The 21,590-nt window shown below is 35.0% G+C and overlaps 1 protein-coding gene across 3 annotated transcripts in view; it reads right to left on the bottom strand.

The window, feature by feature from the left end:
- Positions 1-21,590, bottom strand: part of NCAM2 (neural cell adhesion molecule 2) — a 515,691-nt gene that overhangs the window by 192,843 nt on the left and 301,258 nt on the right. For all 3 annotated transcript variants that reach the window (XM_077878867.1, XM_077878868.1, XM_077878866.1), the window contains exon 5: positions 16,583-16,720. In XM_077878867.1, coding sequence (XP_077734993.1) covers positions 16,583-16,720 — 138 coding nt within the window. The remainder of the gene's footprint in view (positions 1-16,582; positions 16,721-21,590) is intronic.

Genomic DNA, 21,590 nt, shown 5'->3' with positions numbered 1-21,590 from the left:
TGGTGGTTGTGTGGGGCTGAGAGGTTGCAGGAAGATGTGACTTCAAAGAGAAAAAAATAAAAGTGTTACTGAATCTGGTGGAGGTGGTTACATGAATCTATGTATACATTAAAATTCATCGAACTGTACAGTAAATATAAAAAAGAAGTAAATTTTACTGATGTTAATATAAAGCAAATAGGCAAACTTCAAAAAATTATGTGTTAAGGTTTTACGAAATTATAATTGTATTATAAATACTATCATTGTATAATTTAAATAATGGCATTATTTAATGTATCATTAAGTGTATGGCAATTATCTACCAGATTCAATAAGGTGACATCTGAAATCATCCACAACTCCTGGAGAAGTCAGTTCCTCATCGTTTAGAAGCAGGAAAATCGATATAGCCTGGGTGACTCAGTGGTTGAGGGTCTGTCTTTGGCTCAGGTTCTGGTTCTGGGGTCCTGGAATTGAGTCCCCCATCAGGCTCACTGAAAGAGACTGCTTCTCCTCTGCCTATGTCTCTGCCTCTCTCTCTGTGTCTCTTGTGAATCAATAGATAAAATCTTTAAATAAAAAAAATAAATAAAATTTAAAAAGAAGCAGGAAAATTTCAGGAATTTCCCAAAATCTGAGGGAGTCTTGACTCACATTAGGGTGTGCTGTTTTCAACTTTACTTTATTAAACTCCTCCCCTTTCTTTAACTCATTACTCCTATCTGCCAAATGTACTCTGAAAATCCCTTCACTTCTTGCTGCTTGTTTTTATCTATCGTGAACTGCAGATTCCACAGCTTCTGGATTCTTCCTGTTTTCTGAAACACCTAGAAATTTGTCCACTTTTCAGTTCATGGTTTTGGCCACCCTGCTAGCAATAGTCCAGCGTCAAAACTGGAGTACAATTAAGTTAATTAATTAACAAAAATACATTAATTTCAAAGCAAAATGTGTGGGTAACATAGGCAGAAAATGAAATTTAGACACAGATATGTAGATACAAAATGATTTTGAATTCAGTACAGAACAGGAGACTGTAATATTTTAAAGTTAGGATTTAGGTACAAGTGAGCAACATCACATTAAATGAAACATATTACTAACATTATTAAAATTCTTACCATTCTCTCTAGGATTATGTTTACTATGCTGAAAGAATACAAGAGAAAAAAAAAAAGTAAGCTTCCAGCCAAGATGCAGAAAGAGGTGCTCAATTTATCTTACTAAGTAAAAGAACCAAGAAATCTGACACACTGTACAAAGCAAGTCTTCAAGACATTGTGAATCAGTTGACAAAGCAGTCAACAGTGATCTCTGAAATATAAGAGGAAATGAGTGAGTCCTATTACTGCCCTAGCTAATTGTCTAGAGAGTTTCTATGCTGCAGTGAAGGGAAGAGGAGCCCCGTTGGAGTCGAGAAGTCTCTCTGAATTGAGGCAGAGAACGCACTCAGGGGAAGCAAAGAGGGCTGTAGTTCACAGGGCAGAGTGCCAGACAGGAGACAGGTGTGCAATAAGGACATCCTGAGATCTGCAGTGAGTTTCTCTGTGGCTTCCAGATGAGTACTGTTTCACATCTGTCCATGAGAAGAAACTACTGAGGTCAGAGAAAGAACTTCCCAAAAGATTCAGGAGAAACAATTTGCAAAGCTCAGAGAAACAAATAGTTTTTATTCCTACCAGCCAGATTTTTTTTTTTTTAATGAGAAAAACAAAGCCAAACCAAACATCTCATAAAATTTGTCAAATAAGGAATTTAGAAAGATTTTTACCTCAAGAGTGAGGCAAAATTAGCTCTGGACTATTTTGATTCCACCTAAAAAAACTTAAAAGCATGAACTGAAAGGATGAAACTGTTTCCAAGTAATTCATATGCATTTCTGAAAAAAAAACTAAAATAAATACAAAAATATTCAGCACAGCAAAGGAGTAAAATCCACAAATTCTGGCAACCAATTTAAAATTACTCACCATGAAAAGAAGCAGGCAATATGAGACAGGATGAGGAAAAAAAAATGCATTCAACCATAAGTGACCCAGAAGTGGCACAGATGATAGAATTAGCAGTAAAGAATATTAAAACAGTCACTATAACTGCATTCCATATGTTCAAGAATTTAGAGCAAAGGCTGATCATGTTACAGACTTAAAAAATCAAACTTATAGATATTAAAATTACAGTGTCTGAAGGTAAAATACACAAGACAGAATTAATTGTAGATTAAACTTGTAGAAGATAACTTGAAAATAGTAACAGAAACTATCCAGAAAATTAATACATCAAGAAGAAAAAAAAGACTAAAAGAAAATGAACAGAACTCTGAGAGATGTGGAGTAAGTTCAATTGGCCTAGTCTATGTGAAATTGGAGTTCCAGAGGAGTGTGGGACAGAAAACAATATGTGAAGACCTACTGGCTAAAAGATTTCCAAATTTGATAAAGATTATAATACAAGTTTGTCAACAAAACCCAAATACAAGAATAATAAAGAAAACTACTCCAAGGTATATCAAATCCTAATTGCTTAAAACAAGTGATAGAAAAATCGTTGAGAATCTAGGAGGGCTAAAGAATTCAATTTTATATTCTATACTTAGCAAAATTGTATTTCAAACATGAAGGCAAAATGAAGATTTTCACACGTATACAGCAGGTGAAGTGAATCATTACTAGCAGACCTGCCCTGTAAAAAGATGCTAAAGGAAGTCAATCAGACATTTGAGGAGTGATATCAGATAGAAATCTGGATATATACAAAATAATGAAGAACTCTAGAGATGGTAACAATGTGGATATATATAAAAAATTTGCTTTCCTTATTAAAGTCACCTTAAGAGCTCATTGACAGTTTAAACAAATAAATACATAGAAAAGTGGTAGTAGATAATAATGTCCCCTTCATCTGTAAAGATGTCAATGTCATCCATGACATAAGCCCAGCCATTTATGAATATGTTAAGTTAAATGGCAAAGAAAATTTTCAGATGATAATAGGATTAAAACATTATAGTAGGAAAAGTATCCTAGATAATCCAGGTCAGATCAACTGCATGAGCCCTTAAAAGCAGAGAACATTCTCCAGTTGGAATACCAAACAGAAGGCAGAAGGAGATGCAGCAGAAGTGAACGTCAGAAATACTCCAAGTATGAGAAGGATGGACTACACCTTTGTCTGCATGTTAAGCACCAGAAATGCCCCTCAAAGCCAAAGACAGTCTCCTGTGGTGATATCTAGCAAGGAATTAGAGCCTCAGTCCTACATCAAAAAGAGGACAAACCTGTCAACAATCTGAATATTAGAAGAGATTCTTCCTCAGAGTTGATAGCAAGGAGGGCAATCCCACTAATACCTTGATTGTGGACCTATAATTCCCTGAGAAGATCCCAGCTGAGCTTACTTGGATTTCTGATCTACAGAAACTATGGAGTAATAAATCTGTATTGTTTCAAGCCACCAAATTTGTGGTACTTTGTTACCATAGATGGAGAACTGATACAAGGTTTATAATTTATATAGATATAAAACATATGATGATAATTACACAAAAGCTGGAAGGAAATACTGTTACTCAATGTGTGAATAGTATAACATCACTTGATAAAGGACTGTGATAATTAATTACTAAAATAACATAACAATGATTTATAGTTAAAGAGCCAGGATAGAAAACTAATTGATTGATACAAAATACTTCAAAAATTAAAGGAGTCAATAATAGAAGAAATGAACAAAGAACAATAAGATATATGGAAAACAAATAGCAAGATTTAAACCCAATTAAATCAATAAGACATTTAATATAAATTGTGCGAATATTCCAATACAAAGTCAAGGATTGTTAGAATTGACCATTAAAAAAAAAAAAAAAAGACCACTAAACTGTCTATATACTGCCTAATCTAATGATCAAGAAGTCAATTCATCAAGAGGACATAATTCTAAACTTATGCATAAAATAACAGTTTTGAAACACTAATAGAAACTAATAGAACTACAAGGAGAAATAAACAAATCTAACAAATTGAACAGCCCTCTCTCAATAATTAATAGAGCAAGCAGACAAGAAGTTAAAAAGGATAAAGAAGACTTGATTAACATTATCAATTGACCTTAACCTAACTGATTATTATTAAGACTCTAACCAAACCAGCAGATCACACTTTCTTTTCTACTCTACAGAGAATATATCTGAAAAGATCTAAACCAAATAAAGTGGGTTCTCTAACCACATTAGAACCAAACTAGAAATTATGACAGAACAATATTTGGAAAAATCCCCATGTATTTGAAAACTAACACAATTCTAAATAACCCACAGGACAAATAAGAAATCAGAAGGGAAACTGCAAAACATTTGAACTGAATGGCAAGTATACACAGCATATTAAAAGTTGTGGAATGAAGTTAAAACTGTACAAATAGGAAATTCTCAGGACGCCTGGGTGGCTCAGTGGTTAAGCGTCTGCCTTCAACTCAGGGAGTGATCCTGGACTCCCGGAATCAAGTCCCATATTGGGCTCCCTGCATGGAGCCTGCTTCTCTCTCTGCCTGTGTCTCTGTCTCTCTCTGTGTGTCTCTCATGAATAAATAAATAAAATCTTAAAAAAAAAAACCCGGAAATTCTCAAGCATTAAATGTATGCTTTAGAGGCAAAAAAAGATTTCAAACCAGTGTCTTTAGGTTTAAATTAAAAAAAAAAAAAACAGAAAAGAGGATCAAGTTAAACCCAGAATAAGCAAGAAAAGATAAAATAGAAAAAAAAAAAAAAAGCTAATTAAACCAAATCAGTTCCTTTAAGAGACCAATATAACTAGCAAAATTCTAGCCACACTGATCAGAAAAGATGAGAGAGAGGAGTGAGGGACAGAGAGAGAAAGTGAGAGAAAAAGAGACAAGGCAGAGAAAGAGGAGAGAGAGGATACAAGTTGCCAATAGTGGAACTGAAAAAGTCAAGATGACTGTAGATTCTAAAGGTATTAGCAGGATAACAGTGGGATATTGTGAACAATTTTATGCCAATAAAGTCAGCAACTTAGATAAAATGGACAAATTCCTTGAAAGGTATAAACCACTAAATTCCACTTAAGAAAAAATAGATAACTTCAAGTGGATAAACTTTTATCTATTAAAGGCTGAAATAGCAGCTTAAAATCTTCCCACAATGTAAACTCTAGACCCAGATGGCTTTAATGATGAATTTTACTAAATATTTAATGAAAAAATAAACTAAGCACAAACTTTCTCAATATAAAGAAAGTTCTTTCCAATTCATTCAATGAGACCAATAATATTCTGGTACCAAAATAAGACAAATGCATAACAAAAGAAGAAAACTGAAAAACAAACAAACAAACAACCCCTCCTCAAGAAACTGCAGAATAATATCGCTTAGAATACAGATGCAAAAATCCCAGAAAAGTAAATCCAACGTTATATGAAAGAATAACACATTATGGCCATGTGGAAATATAAAATTAGTTAACATTCTAAAATCAAGCAATGTATTTCACCAAATTAAGATATTAAACGAGCACAAACTATATTATTATCTCATTAGATTCAGAAAAGAAGTACTTGGAAAAATCCATAATTCATTATTGATGAAATTTTTTACCAATCTAGGGAAAGGTCACTTTTCAACCTGATAAAGAGCAGCTCTGCAAAGCCTATACCTAACCAAATATTTGATACTGAGAGAATGAATATTTCCTCTGAAAGATTAGGGTCAAGGCAATTGAAATCTCCATAATAAGAAAATAATCCAGTAATAAAAAAAGGTGGATTAAAGATTAAAAAAAAAAAAACTGATGGTTGCTCCACATCTTTAGTCATTAGAGAAATGCAAATTAAATCTTCAAATGTGAAACTACTAAACACATGTAATCATAAATGGTCTGACCATAGGATGTTCTGTTGAGGATGTGGAACAACCAATACATAGCTTTTGGGAATATAAAGTAGTCCAACCACTTGGGAAAATTATTTGGTGGATTTTTTAAAAAGAAGGTTAAACACATACATATCCTATGATCCAGTCATACCTCTCAAAGGTATTATTCCAGGAGAAATAAAAACATATATCCATGCAAAGACTCATACATACAAATGTTTATAGAAGCTTCATTTTTAAGGCAAAAACTTGAAACATTCCAAATAGTCATTTGGGTGAATAGATAAGCAAATTGTGAAATATTCCTAAAATCGAATGTTACTAAGAAATACGAAGGAATAAAGTTATTATTTGCATGGAACAACATGAATGAATCTCCAAATAATTTTGCTGAGTGAAAGAAGTCACTTAGAAGAGTATATACTGTATGATTACTCTTATTTTTTATTTTTATTTTACTTTATTTTAGTTTTAGAGAGAGGAAGTGAGCTGGGAGGGGTGGGGAGGAGTAGATAGGGAGAGAGAGAATCTTAGGCAGGCTCCAATGCCCAGTATGGAGTCTGACTCAGGGGTGTATCTCATGACTCTGAGATCATGACCTGAGCTGAAATAGAGTCAGGCACTTAACTGACTGAGCCACCCAGGCACCCTTACATGATTACTTTTATTTTTATATTTTTTAAGATTTTATTTATTTATTTCATGAGAGAGAGAGAGAGAGAGAGAGAGACAGGCAGAGGGAGAAGAAGGCTCCATGCAGGGAGCCCGATGTGGGACTCTGGGATCACAACCTGAGCCAAAGGCATACACTCAACCGCTGAGCCACCCAGGCATTCCCACATGTTTAGTTTTATATAAATTCTGGGAACTCTTGTGGATAATGGGTATTATCCTGATTGTCATTAGTCATATTATATATATGGCATTCATATATACATATATATGTATACATATGGCATTTTAAATATGCAATTTATTATGTATTATATATAACTCAATAAGACTGTTAAAATATATGCAACATAACTAAAATTGGATTGGTAGATTAGTAATATAAGGGAGAAACGTCCTCAAGGTAATAGTAAGATAATTTGCATTATTTAACCTCAGGAAAAAAAAAAAGTAAGCCATGATAATTATCAAATAAAATGTCTTTTGTGACTGGGGTACTGATACTTTTGTATAAAATAATTAAAAGCTGAAGAAATTATTCCTAAAGTTGACTGCTTTCTAAGAGTTCCAAAACTCTAAGGTATTTCTTGATGCTATAAAATATTACCTTTGTTCTTGAAGCATTAATGATCTAGTCTGAGATAATTTCACACACAAATAGATAATTTCAAATCAGTGTGAAAGGTACACTGAGAGAGAGATTGTAGAGATGGAGGTGGTTAATAGCTCAGCTGAGAAAGTTCTAAAAGACCTTTGGGCATACTTGGATGTCTGTTGTTTGACTTTGGACAAAGATAAAGGCTTTGAAATTTATGATGAGCCAGAAACTCCCCTAGCAATCTCCAAACATTTTCTGCCCTAACAGCTTGAACCTGGACTGGCCAATTTATAAAAGTTGCTTTAATTATTTAAGGACCCCCACTGAAGGCTTCTTGGAGATTCCTCACTCAGATGGTGGTTCAAGGTAAAGAGCAAAGAGGGTTTTTGAGGATCTCACACTGGGGACTGTGTCCGGAAGCCTGCCTGATGTTCACCTGCATTATTTTCCTCTTGCTGCACCATGCATACTCTTTCCTTTAAAATAAGACCTTTCCGTGAGTATTCTGTATGGAATTTGGTGAGTCCTCTCAAATAACTGAACTTGGGAAAATTTTAGAGATGAACTTAGTGCTATGAGATCTCAAGGAGAGAAAGTCAGGTAATGAGGCAGATAAAATTGGGAAAAGCTTGCTAGACATGATACTTGAATTAAGTCTTACAGAGAAAATAGAAATCAGGCTACTTTTGTGTGTGTGTATGTGTGTGAGACAGAGACAGAAGACTCACTTTATATAGAGCCTACACACTCCTTTACCCTGGTAAAACTAAATGTACCTACATAAAGGGGCAAACCATACTGTACTTAAAAATGTGTTCAGTTTAGGGAACTAATTCTACTTACAACTGGGTATTTATTTAATCCATACTTAACTTAAATGGAATTCTTTCTGTTTCTTAACTATTTCCACTGTTAAAAATACACATGCTCTGGATACCTACACTTTTATTGAAAATCATAGGATATGATGCAAAAAAAATAGTAAGTGAAAGCAAGAAATACTGGTCATAAGTAACTTGCAGTATGAATAAAATAGTGACACTGCCTCCTAAGTTATCCTTTAGCGTAGCAGACTTTGAAGAACAGAACTCATGAATATCATGAATGTAATTTAGACACTAATTGTCCTCAATGTCATTCATCTGCACAATGCCAGATAATAGGCTGATGGTGTCTTTTACTTTACTGATTGATTCCATGAAATGTAAAATATTTCCATCGTTGCAGAATCTTGTAGCCACTATAGATTTCTTGAAATTTTTGTTATTGCTTTCACAAATGATAGTATTCACTTCTGTACTTATTAACCAAGGGTTACAGAAAAATTACAAAGACCGATCACCGATCTCTACCTAACCAGCAGGAAACTGCCATTCAGAGGATGGTTGAGATCAGAGCTGGGATCTGATTCAAACAATGGGATAATTCTGCCTTTGGAAAGGAATACCTTGTAAAATAAATGTATGCTTTTCTACAACCTTGCAAATATAATATTATGCCCTTTGTGCCTAGGAAATTCTGGGCAAAAAAGAAATACAGATTGAAGAAAAGGAAGAAACTATATTAAATATTCACCCCAATTATTTATGTTGATGGGAAAGGCAAAAAAAAAATGTCCTTAGATATACGTAGGTGATTCATCTGTCTATCTATCTGATAGAATAGGCAGTTAGCTAGATATGAGCAGGGAATAGGTGCTTTCAGACTGATATATAGGGTGGAAACCAAGTTCCAAACAGCAAGGAAAGACCCCAGGGGATCCACATGCATTCTTCCCTATAAATTCAGTCCTATAGCAAACTCTAGCTTCATTTTGATACATTTACATTGCTGTTTTGACCCTCCCTCCCTGTGGGGGAAGGCTGCCATGGCAGTTCCAACAAAGACCATAGAGAGCCAAAGACTTCTCCCAACAGGCAGGAGGAGTCCCTTAGATGACTGAAAGCAACCTCAGTCAGAGACCACCCTAGCTATGACTCATAACCTATGCAAACATAAAAAAGAAAGGATAACCTGGACCCCCGCCCCTGGCATGCAGTCACACCTGCCCACTCCCCCACCTTGAGTGTTTCACTTTGACCCTTGCTTATTTAAGAGTTTGGCTCTGAATTCTTTCTTGGCTGAACTCAAGCACTGAGGCTGGGGAAGTGGATTCTCATGCTAACATATCTGTCACATTTCTTTTTTTTTTTTTTTTTTAAGATTTTATTTATTCATGAGAAAGACACACAGAGAGAGGAAGAGACATAGGTAGAGGGGAAAGCGGGCTCCCTATGGGGAGCCTGATGTGGGACCTGATCCCGAGATTCCAGGATCACGTCCTGGGCTGAAGGGAGGTGCTCAACTGCTGAGCCACCCAGGCGTCCCGATATCTGTCACATTTCTATATTATGGAGATTTCTTTCTTTTTTTTTTTTTTTTAGATTTTATTTATTTATTTGAGAAAGTGAGAGAGGGAGAGCCAGCATGAGCAGGAGAGTGGAGAGCCAGAGAGAGAAACAGATTCCCTGCTGAGCAGAAGCTTGACTTGGGGCTTATCCCAGGACCCTGAGATCATGATCTGAGCTGAAGGCAGATGCTTAACTGACTGAGCCACTCAGGTGCCCCTGGAAATTTCTAAAATAGCATTGGATAAAAGTAAAAAGAAAAAAAAAATTCTAGGGATCCCTGGGTGGCGCAGCGGTTTGGTGCCTGCCTTTGGCCCAGGGCACGATCCTGGAGACTCGGGATCGAATCCCACGTCGGGCTCCCGGTAAATGGAGCCTGCTTCTCCCTCTGCCTTTGTCTCTGCCTCTCTCTCTCTCTCTGTGTGACTATCATAAATAAATAAAAATTAAAAAAAAATTCTACCTTATATTCTTAGACTTGTAATCTTTCAAAATTAATGGGACCATTAGGGGTAAAAAAATAATAATAATAACATCAGAAAATAGTCTGGTTTTGATAAATGCTATTTACTAATTCTTTGGTGAATTACATATTATTGCCATTATTTAGAAATCCCATCATAATTTGCAGTCATTAAACTGACTTAACCTATTGCTCTGAATGGTTGATTCAATTATATTATTGATAAAGAGGCTAGTTCACTATCTTTTCTATTTTTCTATATCCTTTATGTTATATAACATTGTGTAAAATTTAAAGAAGAAAATTCTGACTTTTCATTTTTTTTTTAAAGAAAAGTATCCAATGTTCTTAATTTTCAGAAATGGGTAGAAAATGGGTAGGAATACAAAATCACTGCCTGAAGGCCACTGCATTAACAAAGTGCACTATCCATTCTGACATGTACTTGCACAAATATCTCTGGCCATTGTCACTTACTGTTGATTTTAATGTTCAAAGGAAGACTAAAGACACAATTGCTGTAAAATTATACCACTAGGTGTTTTTCATCCACTCTGAATTGTTCCTGCTTCCATTATCCCAAGTTTGAATTGGCAATTAGTGGATCACTCTCCACAAATTTACAAAAGATTTGGAAAATAATGAATCATTATACTTTAAAAGAGCATTTTATAAAAATAACTTTCTATTGACTACACTTTAAATTTAAGACTTATTTCCAGACCTGTCATTTGTATGGACATTTTCTGAGCAGCTTTAGAGACTGTTCTACTTAACGAAGGGCTAGGAGTCTGATGGGGCATGGGTTAAAAAGACAGAAATGATTTTGATTTTCTTTTAAGAAATGTAACTAAGATTTTGTAGTAGTGTGTCTGTGGGGGGGTGCATAATATAACTATCTAGTAAAAAGCATCCAGGAATTTATAGAGAATATGGCTAGCCAATTTATCAAATATGTAATAAAGTAAGGTATAATAATAAAAGGAAGAGAGCCACTGGAAGATTTGTGAACAAAATTTTAGGCATGTTAGAAAGCTTACTTGAAAATCCAATAAAGAGCAGATGTAAACACATAAAACCGTGGAGAAATATTTGAGCAATATCCAGAGTATATCAATGTTTGCTAGTGACGAAGCCAGGTGATTGGAAATAGAATAGTGAACTCATGTGGCAACATTTCTCTCAAATTATCAACCAGACCTATCTTTGAATTAATTTATCCACATCCTAACTCATTTCTGACTCTCTTGCTCCAGGCTCAGCATAAAAGATATCCTCCTTATGTTCAAGGACTATCTTCCTTACAAATGTCCTAATACTCCAACCATTTCCTCAAGTCTTTAATTCAAACTTGTGATGTTTCCTATTTAACAAATGATTCCAATGAGCTGGGGTAACAAATGCTGTGCCTTTGCTACCTTCATTCTTCAAATGAATGTACAATGTACATTCTTCAAGACATTGCAGTATGAATTTTTTCCAGGCTATTCAATGCTATCATTGACTCTAATGTCTCTGGTAATCTCATAATGGTCAAATTCAGCAGATATATTTTAGTTCTCACTTTGTTGGTCATTTCTGTTTGCATTTATTATACAGAAAACCTAGAATCTACACTAAAAACCATCAAATTACCCTTGATTGCTCTAGCCTCTGTGACACATGCGTAACACAAAGACTTTGCTTCAAATAATACCTGATTATGTATCTCCTTCTCCATTTCTCTGTCTTTTAGCACTGGCCCTAATTATCTTTCACTTTAACCAACTCACTTTCTCTCCCTGCCTCTATCCTTCTGTCAATGCCCTTGCTCTCTAGTTTTCCTGTTCTTCCATGTCAGCTCATCTCCGTCTCATAGAAGATAGTCCATAGTCCTCCATGATCTGGCCCTACCTGTTTTCCAGCTGTATCTTCACCTAAAACTACTATCACTCCCTCCCCAAAATATCACATCCAGTCACAGTTTTTGGATGCTTTTTCATGTCATACCTCTCTTCTCTTTTGTAGATACTGTTTTATTTCTCTATCACTCTCTCTCTCTCTCTGTTCTGTAAGGCAACACTTTTTCATCAATAGATTTGTCCCAAATACCAAGCATGTCTCCCTTTAAGCCACATTAGGTGCCTCTTCTTATTATAAAATAGTCCATGTATATCCATATAAATTGCGCTTAGTATATGCTTTTGTATCCAACTGCCTCATAAACAATAAAGGACTTTAGTAAAGTTGATTACCTTAAGTTATTACGATAAAAATCTAAGTGCTTTGAGGGAAATGATGTTACATTAAGCCTACTAGTATTTTGAGCATAACATACTGTGAAACATACAGTTAGCACTTCATATGTACCTGTTCAATAAATATACAAATGCAATATAAGTTAATATTGAAACTTCTATCCAGAGTCTTCAGTTGAATTTCCAATATTTTGATAAGGTGATAAAAAAATCATAAGAACGATCACCATCAGGGGGAAGTAGGATTATAAGATGCCTGTGCCACAGTCAGCGAAGTAATTTTAGAAGTACCCCTAGGTTAAACAGTATTTAATTTGCTTATTTTAAGTAGGAAAAAGACTGCATTGCATTGTCTGCTTTTCTGCGATAACAAATGATTCTTAAATTTCAGAGCTTAAAAAAATCATGCTTTAACTTCTTATTTATGTTACGTGTCTGCACCTGCAGACCAGCTGTGACTCTGCTGCACATGTCTTCAACATGATGTCCAAGGTGAATGAGAAGTCTCTCTTTGTGTCATGTTAGTTTCATGTCAGAAGGAAAGAACAGGATAAGAAACATGTGATTCTTCTTGCAGCTTATTTCAATCATAATGTATACTGTGTTTGCTTATACGCCATTGACCAGACCAGTCACATCATCAATTGGGTGGGGATGCATAACTTTCCCACCAGAAGCACCATAATCCACATATCATTGAGCAGTGATATATAACCTTTTCAGCGGAGGAGAGAAGTATTTGTGAAAAACTGTACACAGGCATTAAAAAATATAGTAAGAAAGTCACTGAGGAAGTTAAGAAAAAAAATATTCCTGGGGCATCTGGGTGTCTCAGTCAGTTAAGCATCTGCCTTAGGCTCAAGTCATGATCACAGGGGGCTGGGAAGAAACCCTGCATCCGACTCCCTACTTAGTGGGAAGCCTGCTTCTCCCCAAACCTGCTGCCATACCTCTTGCTTGTGCTCTCTGGCTCACCCTATTCTCTGTCAAATAAATACATCTTTAGAAAAAAAAAAAAAAAAAAGAAAAGAAAAGAAAAAATATTCCTAACATTTAATACTGCTGGTACCACAGAGGAACCTAGCTAATATATCTTTCAACTAATTATTGAAACAAAAAGTATGAATTGGAAGAAAGGAAATTTGAGGGAAACATTTTCAAAAGCAAAATATAGAAGAAAGAGAAGAATTTCTTCCAGAGCCAAGATTTTACAGGAAGTAGTGAAATGTACATAAGGAATTGCCTGGAGCCTTTGGTCAGGACTCCAGTGTACTTGAGGAATAGGGGACAAGTAAAGGAGGTCCAGGATAAAATCCAGATCAGTTAGGATAAAAATTATTAGCAATTAAGAGAGAGGGCTTGCAACATAAATTAAGGAAAAAGTCATAGAACAAATCAAATTTGTAATTAAAAAGAGAGATAAGATAATGTGGATAAAGCTATTGCTTTATTATTATTATTATTAATTATTTTTGTACCCTTGAACTTTTCATTGAAACATCTTTAAGAGGTTTTATTAGAGAGAATTAATAGGGGGATAATTCTAATAAGAGTTCAAAATGTAAAAGGAACCAGTAGTCAGTAAGCAGCACCAGAGTCAATAAGACCAGAACAGAATGATTTTTCTGGCTGAAGTAAAGGCAAAATGTGAGAGAAAAGCACAGATGAACTGGTGGCATTAGTCAATGCATTCCCTTGACAGGGTCCAACTGCATCATCCAGAAGCGAAATAAATCAATGGCTGATTTTTGTGAACACTGTTATTTTGAAGAGTAGTGGCACCAGGAATTCTAAGGTATGAGTGTCTGTGACCAGAAAGGGAAAATGTGACTAATTAGAAGAAGCAGAGATAAAGCAATGATCGAGCAAAGGTCAGATTAGGATCTGTAGTTGATTCTGTTAGAGGAAATTGGGATATGGAAGGAGAATGATTTGCCTGCCTTTGGGAGGCTCCATCTGATGCAGGCAGAACAGAAAACCGTCTACATGATTGATTTGAGTGGTACAAAAAAAATAAAATCTCATGTTTATCTACTTGTGAACCCTGACATAATAGGAATAGACATTCAGAACTAAATATTCCACTTTGAGCGTACACCACGATGGACTTGAAGATTCAAACTTTGTTAACCCAACACACTCATACCCAAATAATGCCTCTTTTGAAATAAATGTAATCATGTATAAACATTCACAGCTAAACTAGTATGGAAATGGATTAGAACACTTATTAAGTGTATTACATGAGAAATTACAATAACAAAATAGTTAATGAAGGGTGAACATGCTATGTTGGCTAGATAACATTTCTTTTGTAGTATCAGACTTCAGTTAATGTTTTAGTGTAAAATATGTGCATAATTTGACATATATATCCATATATATAACATATAATAGTAAATATTTACATACTGCCTCCAAAACTTTATATGTAAGAATATTATAATCCCCATTTTCATAAAATAATACTCAGCACAATGATTTGTCTGTGACAAAATATACTTAACATATGCCAGCTTAAATTATTTTGAAAATAAAGCACAGTATAAAATGTCAATAATTAAACAGTGTAAGTTATCTTTGTTTACTGGACATAATAGAAATAGTTTAAAGATGCTTAATGGTAATAGAAGTAGATGGGGATACAGATATAGATACACATCTACACTTTAAACTATTTTTCATGCACTGAAACTGTTCCCTTGTGTTGAAGGTCAAAACATCTGGGGTATGGTACTCTTAATAGATACTGGACTCTGCATTTCTAAAAGAGAAAAGCTTCTTCTCTGAAAGCCTGGCCCTTTGGCCTCCTTCATGAGCATGTGCAATTTTTACCAGCTGTCTAGTTTTCATGTCATACCATCTGGTCTATTCCATTATATTATCCATAAATCCCAATGAATTACAACTTGGAGAAGGAGAGAAAAAAGATAGCAGTATTTTAATATTCTCCTTCTCCTTCAGCAAGAACTTTGTGGTTAAACTCATTTGCTGCAAGTAAGAAAAGACCAATGAACTCTTTTAGATTTATATGAGATTCCTAGTATTCTCCAGTCTTCAAGACCCTGGAGAGAGAGAGCTCATGGTGGGATGGGGATAGAATACAGAAGAAGACACAGATTCATTTCTCTGTCCTTGCTCTAACTCACAGGAAACATGTGGCTAACTCCTTAATATTATATTTTGTCTATTCTAAAAAGAACAAATGACATTCTGCTTACAGAATCCTATCATTATAGTTATCACTAACTTGTTATTTTACTTTTTGTGGTGGGAGGGGTAGCAGGAGAGGGAAAGAGCATTTAAGCAGGCTCCATGACTAGTGCAGAGCCTGATGTGGGGCTCCAACTCACAACCCTGAGATCATGACTTGAGCTGAAATCAAGAGCCGGATGTTTAACCAACAGAGCCACCTAGACACCCCTAACGTGTTATTTTCAAGAAGAAGAAAAAACAAAACTGCATTTGTGTACTGTTACTACTTGTATTTCCATATGGCTGAAGCGTAGGCTGCTCATAGCTGAATGTTAGGGAAGAGGGGCTGGTGATCATAAAAGGATTCCTATAGCAAAAAAAGTGGTTTTGATTTTGGCTCAAAGGTAATGGGAAGCATTGACAATTTTAAGTGTTGGAGGGCTGGATGGAGAAAAAGTTGTTGAAATCATGAGACTAAGAGTAAAGGAAAAAGGTTGTAGCAATTCCAGAAAAAAATTTTTTTTGAAAGGCTCACTCTTATGGAGGGATATCATAGTAGAATATATTTAAAGATGTTAAAAGTATGCAAGGCACATGTCATTTACAGATTAGATTACCAAAATGGAGACAACCAGGATAACATTAATATATCATCTGGGCTCACAGAATGTCATGTTAACACAGGCAGGAAATATAGCAGGAGAAGCCAAGTTTGGAAGAAGAGATGTCATCGTGATATCATAAACTTGGTTATCAATCTCCCTGTGGAATCAATTATTAAATTTAAATTTGAGAAAACCTACAAAACTGTTAAATAGATTAGTTTAAGCAACAAGTGATTCATGCAATTTAAAAGTAAAATCTAGTATGATACTTTACTAGGTTTCATTTAGCATTCTTTCAACAACTACAAAGCCAGAAAAAGGCAGCTAGTGTCTTAGAGAATCTTTGTAAAAGAAGAGGATGGTGTTAAATAAGTCACGGATCCTGTCCTTGAGGCTACACACAATGTAACAGATTCTATTGCTGGGATGAGGAGATTTCCTCCAGGTAAAGAAGAGGTGTATTAGAATGCTGCGTGTGCATGGCTGCCCTTTCAATAAACATATTCCCAACATGCAATAATAATAAGATACATACAAAGTATTCTCTGCTTACCATTAACAATAACGATGATATCACGGAAGTCAATTTCTCCCCTAGCCTCTACTCTTCCTTCACACCTGTATATACCTTCATCACTTTTATTGATGTTGAGAATCTGCAGATTATTGTTGGCTAGCATAGCAAAGCGATCTGGAAAGTAAGCAAAGGGGAGGAAATGATATCAGTAATTGAAAGCAGAGTCCAGTGTGCTCTAAATTGCTAAGAGTTAAAATATGGCACTTGTCTGACACTATCAAACTTTTCATCAACAAACAAATTCAAATTTGAAAGTAAAATGTAATTTCATGGCTTCAATTTTTCCACTCCACACTGCCTTGTTACACCTTTTTTTTTTTTTTTTCTAAAACACATTCGAGACTTTATTTCCACATAAAACGGTCAGGCTATTATTTCCCCCTTGGTACTCTGAATGCAGAAATGATACACAAAAGAACAATGCTGAGAGATTAGATATTGCAAACATGAAGACATTTTGACTGCAAATATGTAGCAACTTGTGTATGGGAAAGGGTTAGAAAATTGAACAGTCTTCCTCACACAATAATTAAACTAATAATTTTGTATACTCTGAGGAGGCAGCTGAATGATACAATAATATTCAATTCACATAGAGGATATATAAAATGGCCACATACTGAATTTATTTGAATTTTTTTCTGAATGCAAGATAATTCACTTTAGGAATGAACAGATTAGACTTGATTATTTTTATTTGAATATTCCATCTTACATGTGAGTATATGCACATGAATATACATTAAAAATAAGCTGTTACAGGGCATGCATTAGTAGATTGCTTAAAATAATCTGGCTGGCCTAGGCATCATCTCAGCCTGACAGTGCTTCTAGAAGGTCTGGCCTGATTTTTGAATCATCACAATTTTGTCGTAGTGCTAAGACCTTTTCTCTTCTTATCAAGTAAAGAATAGTCTGATATCTGGTCCTATTTTAAAACGTTGCAAAAGCAGTATCTTAAATTTCATTAATTAATACATCATTAAACATCATCTATTTGGTATGTACAGTATTTGAGATGCTTTGGTAAATATGAGAAATATGTCCTTGACCCCCTTGGACCTTTTGGTAAAGTAGAAACGCCGATTAGTTTAAGGTATTCATCTCTGGGATGAACTGTTTATTGTTATACCATTGAAATTTACTTTTTGGATCTATTCCAATGTTTACTGCTCTTTCCTTATCTGGTGGCTTGGTAGGTTAGGGCAAACATGGAAGGCACATGAGATAAAGGTAGAGCCTCCCTCAGCCTAGAGTGATGAATGGATGCATTGGGTACAGTCCTACCCCTAGATCTGCTGCTAACTGGACTTTGTATAAATGAGAAATTAACTACTTTGATATCAGCCAGTTTGGAGCTCAGTTCAGATTTGGGATTGATCTGCTATCGTGTTTCCTTAATGCAACTCCTTAATACCATATCGATTCTAGTTTGGGCTACAAACACAAATAGGGGAATCATCAGACTAGGACTTTGCTTCATATGGGTAAGCAAGAGATAATTAACACAGAATGGAAATATCTAGATTCAGAAGATCCCAGAGACAGAAATGTTGATTATAAAGCAACAACCATGATTTTCAGCTCAGAAGGCACTGCTTTAGTCAATCACACATAACTCTGGATATCAGAACTATTTGATTATTAGAGACTATTTGTTTCACTCAATTATACAGAAGTTTCATTATTAAAATGTAAATTTTCATTACTGCATTAAGAAAAATAAATAAAATAAGATAATACTCAGTAAGTGATCTGCTTTATGTTTCTTTAGGCAAATTGTTTTCTAGTTCTCTTCTCTTCTCCTTCCCCAGCCACTGATGATTGGTCTCATCTACTCTTATGGCTTCAATCACCATCTATATTTTGAGACTAGCAATTTTTCTTCAGACCAGACCATTAAATGATTATAAAAGTGTTTAACAGTAGACTGGATGTCGTTACTCAAAAGGACTGTAAGTACTTCAAAATCATCAAATGAAAAATTTACTTTACTATCTATCCCTGGAATTTTGCATATGGTCTCCCCAGTTCTGTCTTCACGCATCTTTACGTTGAACTATTTGCCCAAGTCAAATTCCTTGAGTCATCCTTGACTTCTCCATCTTCCTCCATTGCATATTTAATCAAACCTTATGTCCTGTGACTTCTGCCTTGATCATTACTTAGTCTAAATCTCCTTCTCCTTCAGCAACTATTTCATTAGGGTTTGAATTGTTATCACTGCCTGGAGTTTTGCCTTGATGACCATCCAATTCATTCTTCTCACTGAAGCATTAATATCTTTCTCAAATTCATATTGGGTCATGTTACTGCCTTGATTAAAATCCTTTAGTGATGTTCCCTTTGGATAAACTCCAGATTCTTTAGCAGGGATGTTAAGGCCATAATGACTTGGCTCAACCTTCCTTTCCAGTTTCCTTTCTTATTAGTCCTTTATGATCAATCCTAGTTTATATTTGTCTATTAGTATGAGTATTCTAGTTGCACTTATTCATAAATCCCCATTATAATGAACTAATTCCAATTTCTTAAAAGCATCATTCATAGTGTCTTTTACCTCCAGGCCGCTGCAGATGGCATTTTCCCCTTCTGAAAAGTCCCTACCACTCTTTGCCTGGCTTATTCCTTTTCATATTTAAGGATTATTTCTCTCTTCAGCAGACATCTTGAACACCCTCCCCTGCCCTAACAGGTTGAGGTATTCTTTTTTTTTAAATCATCCTCTGTCATTGCATTTTTCTTTTCATAGACCTCAATATACCTTTTCATTGATTCTCTATTAATCTTTTCTACTAGAGTATTAGCATTTTTTAAAGGTTTTATTTATTTATTCATGAGAGACACAGAGACAGAGAGTCAGAGACAAGGAGGAGGGAGAAGCAGGCTCCATGCAGGGAGCCTGATGTGAAACTCAATCCCGGGTCTCCAGGATCAGGCCCTGGGCTGAAGGTGGCGCTAAACCACTGAGCCACCCTGGCTGCCCAATTATTAGCATTTTGAAGGCAGTGTACTTATTTACCTTGATAACTATGACTAGCCACCATTCAGCATGCTAAATGGCACACATTAGGTTTTCAACAACTAGTTTAAAATGGAATGAATTTTTATACTGGAAGTAGATTACATGAAAAAATATTGAACAAAATGATCCATAGTTTTTGATGCAAACAAGGTACTTCATTAGGCAATTATAAAGGCATCTAGGATATTTTAGAGATAACTTTCAAACTGGCTGAGTTGAATGAGCAGCTGCAATAGCATATCCCTCCATCCTGAGGATACTAAGTCAAGATATTCAACTTTGTAACAAAGTGGCACATTTACTCCCTAAATGCTTGGGTTCTTTAGCAGATGGATTCCTTTCAACAAGCAACATGGAAAACCTCCACTTCAAATATTCTATTGGAATTTTAATTATGAATACCTGCCATACAGCTGCTACCAAAAGCAAGGCTAATAAGATGGACATTTCCAACCTTTCATTATATCATCTGGAGCCTGCAAACTTTACTCACGTACCACATTAAGGCTTTAGGAAGTTACCTGGACATACTACATTATTCTAAATCTCTTTACATGTTCCTTTCATAGTTATAAATGTAATCTTATTCCATTGGCTTTAATAAAAGGGCCATACAAGGTATAATCAGGTGAAGAATATTATTTCTTATAAATCCATTATGAATTTGCAAATTGCTCCACAATGAACTATGTGGTGAGTTCCTCCAGTATTAAAAGATTAGAAAAGTTTGTCCCTCCTCACAATTCACCTAAATCCTTTATATCCTAGAGTTTAAAAGAAAAAAAAAATTCTTTTTTTCTTTGCTTGCCATACAACTCAGAGCCATGTTTCATTTCATGCTTACTCTAGACTAGTCACTTCCCCTGCATTGGATTTTTTGGTTGTTGTTGTTCTAGTTATAGCCGAGTGCATATAATTCTGGTAACACTGATTCTTGAGATTTCAAAACTCAATGAGAAGGGAGGATAAAGATGAATGTCATTGTGTTGAGAAACTGATATACACAACATTCATTCATTTAAAAAATATTTATTATGTGCCTAAAGTCTTATTGAAACTCAACAACTATTGTTGAAATTGGAGATAATAACCCATTGTTTACAGACAGGGAATCTGAATTAGATACAGAGCACTTAGAAGATTCAAAGTTTCTAGGCCAAGGAAAGGAGTAGAACCATAATGGCATTCCAGCTTCAAATCATCTCATCCCTGGATACTGGGAAAAAAAAAATGTGTGAGCTGTATCACAGAAGCAGCGCTCCTCCGTCACCAACACACTTGACTATCAATCTCTGCTTTGAGGCTTTTATTCTACGTGTCTTTTAAAAACTATAATTCATTTCAAAACCTTCATGTAATTAAGGTTCACAATAAACCAGATGCACACTTGAAGTCTAAGATGAGGCAATCTGAAAATGTTTAGACATTGTCATTTAACTGCTATAAAAGAATTGCCTTTTCTTTACTATTGAGGTAAAAATTGCTGAAAATACATTGCACAATGTACTCATGTGATTTGTTTTTTTTTTTTTTGTGATTTGTTAATAAGATATAAAGCAGTTATCCTGAAATAAAGTCAGAGGAAATAAAGTATTATTTCTCACTAACTTATTATAATAGAAAAAAGAGAGGTAGTCAATAAATGACAAGTGCTGAAAATGCTAAGACCAGAAAAATTGTCTCAAAATTTAAAAAAAATGACTATTAAACATGATTATGGCACATTCTCTGTACATATTCAAAAATAGATACTATCTGCTCTCTCTCCTTTATGCTATAAGTTTTATCTCCTAGAAAACACACAACGGAATCATCCAAGATGGAGAGTATTTAAAAAGATTCAATTATTTTGTAACTCTCTGCAATGCAGGTGCATTGAAAAATATTCTAAATTGAAAATGCTTCCCAATGCACAATGGTAAAGTAGCATAATATAAGCAAATTATGCTTTCAATTTCA

The sequence above is a fragment of the Canis aureus genome, chromosome 30 (genome assembly GCF_053574225.1).
Source record: "Canis aureus isolate CA01 chromosome 30, VMU_Caureus_v.1.0, whole genome shotgun sequence".
Taxonomy (NCBI): Eukaryota; Metazoa; Chordata; class Mammalia; order Carnivora; family Canidae; genus Canis; species Canis aureus.
This window is presented reverse-complemented; position numbering and strand designations above follow the sequence as displayed.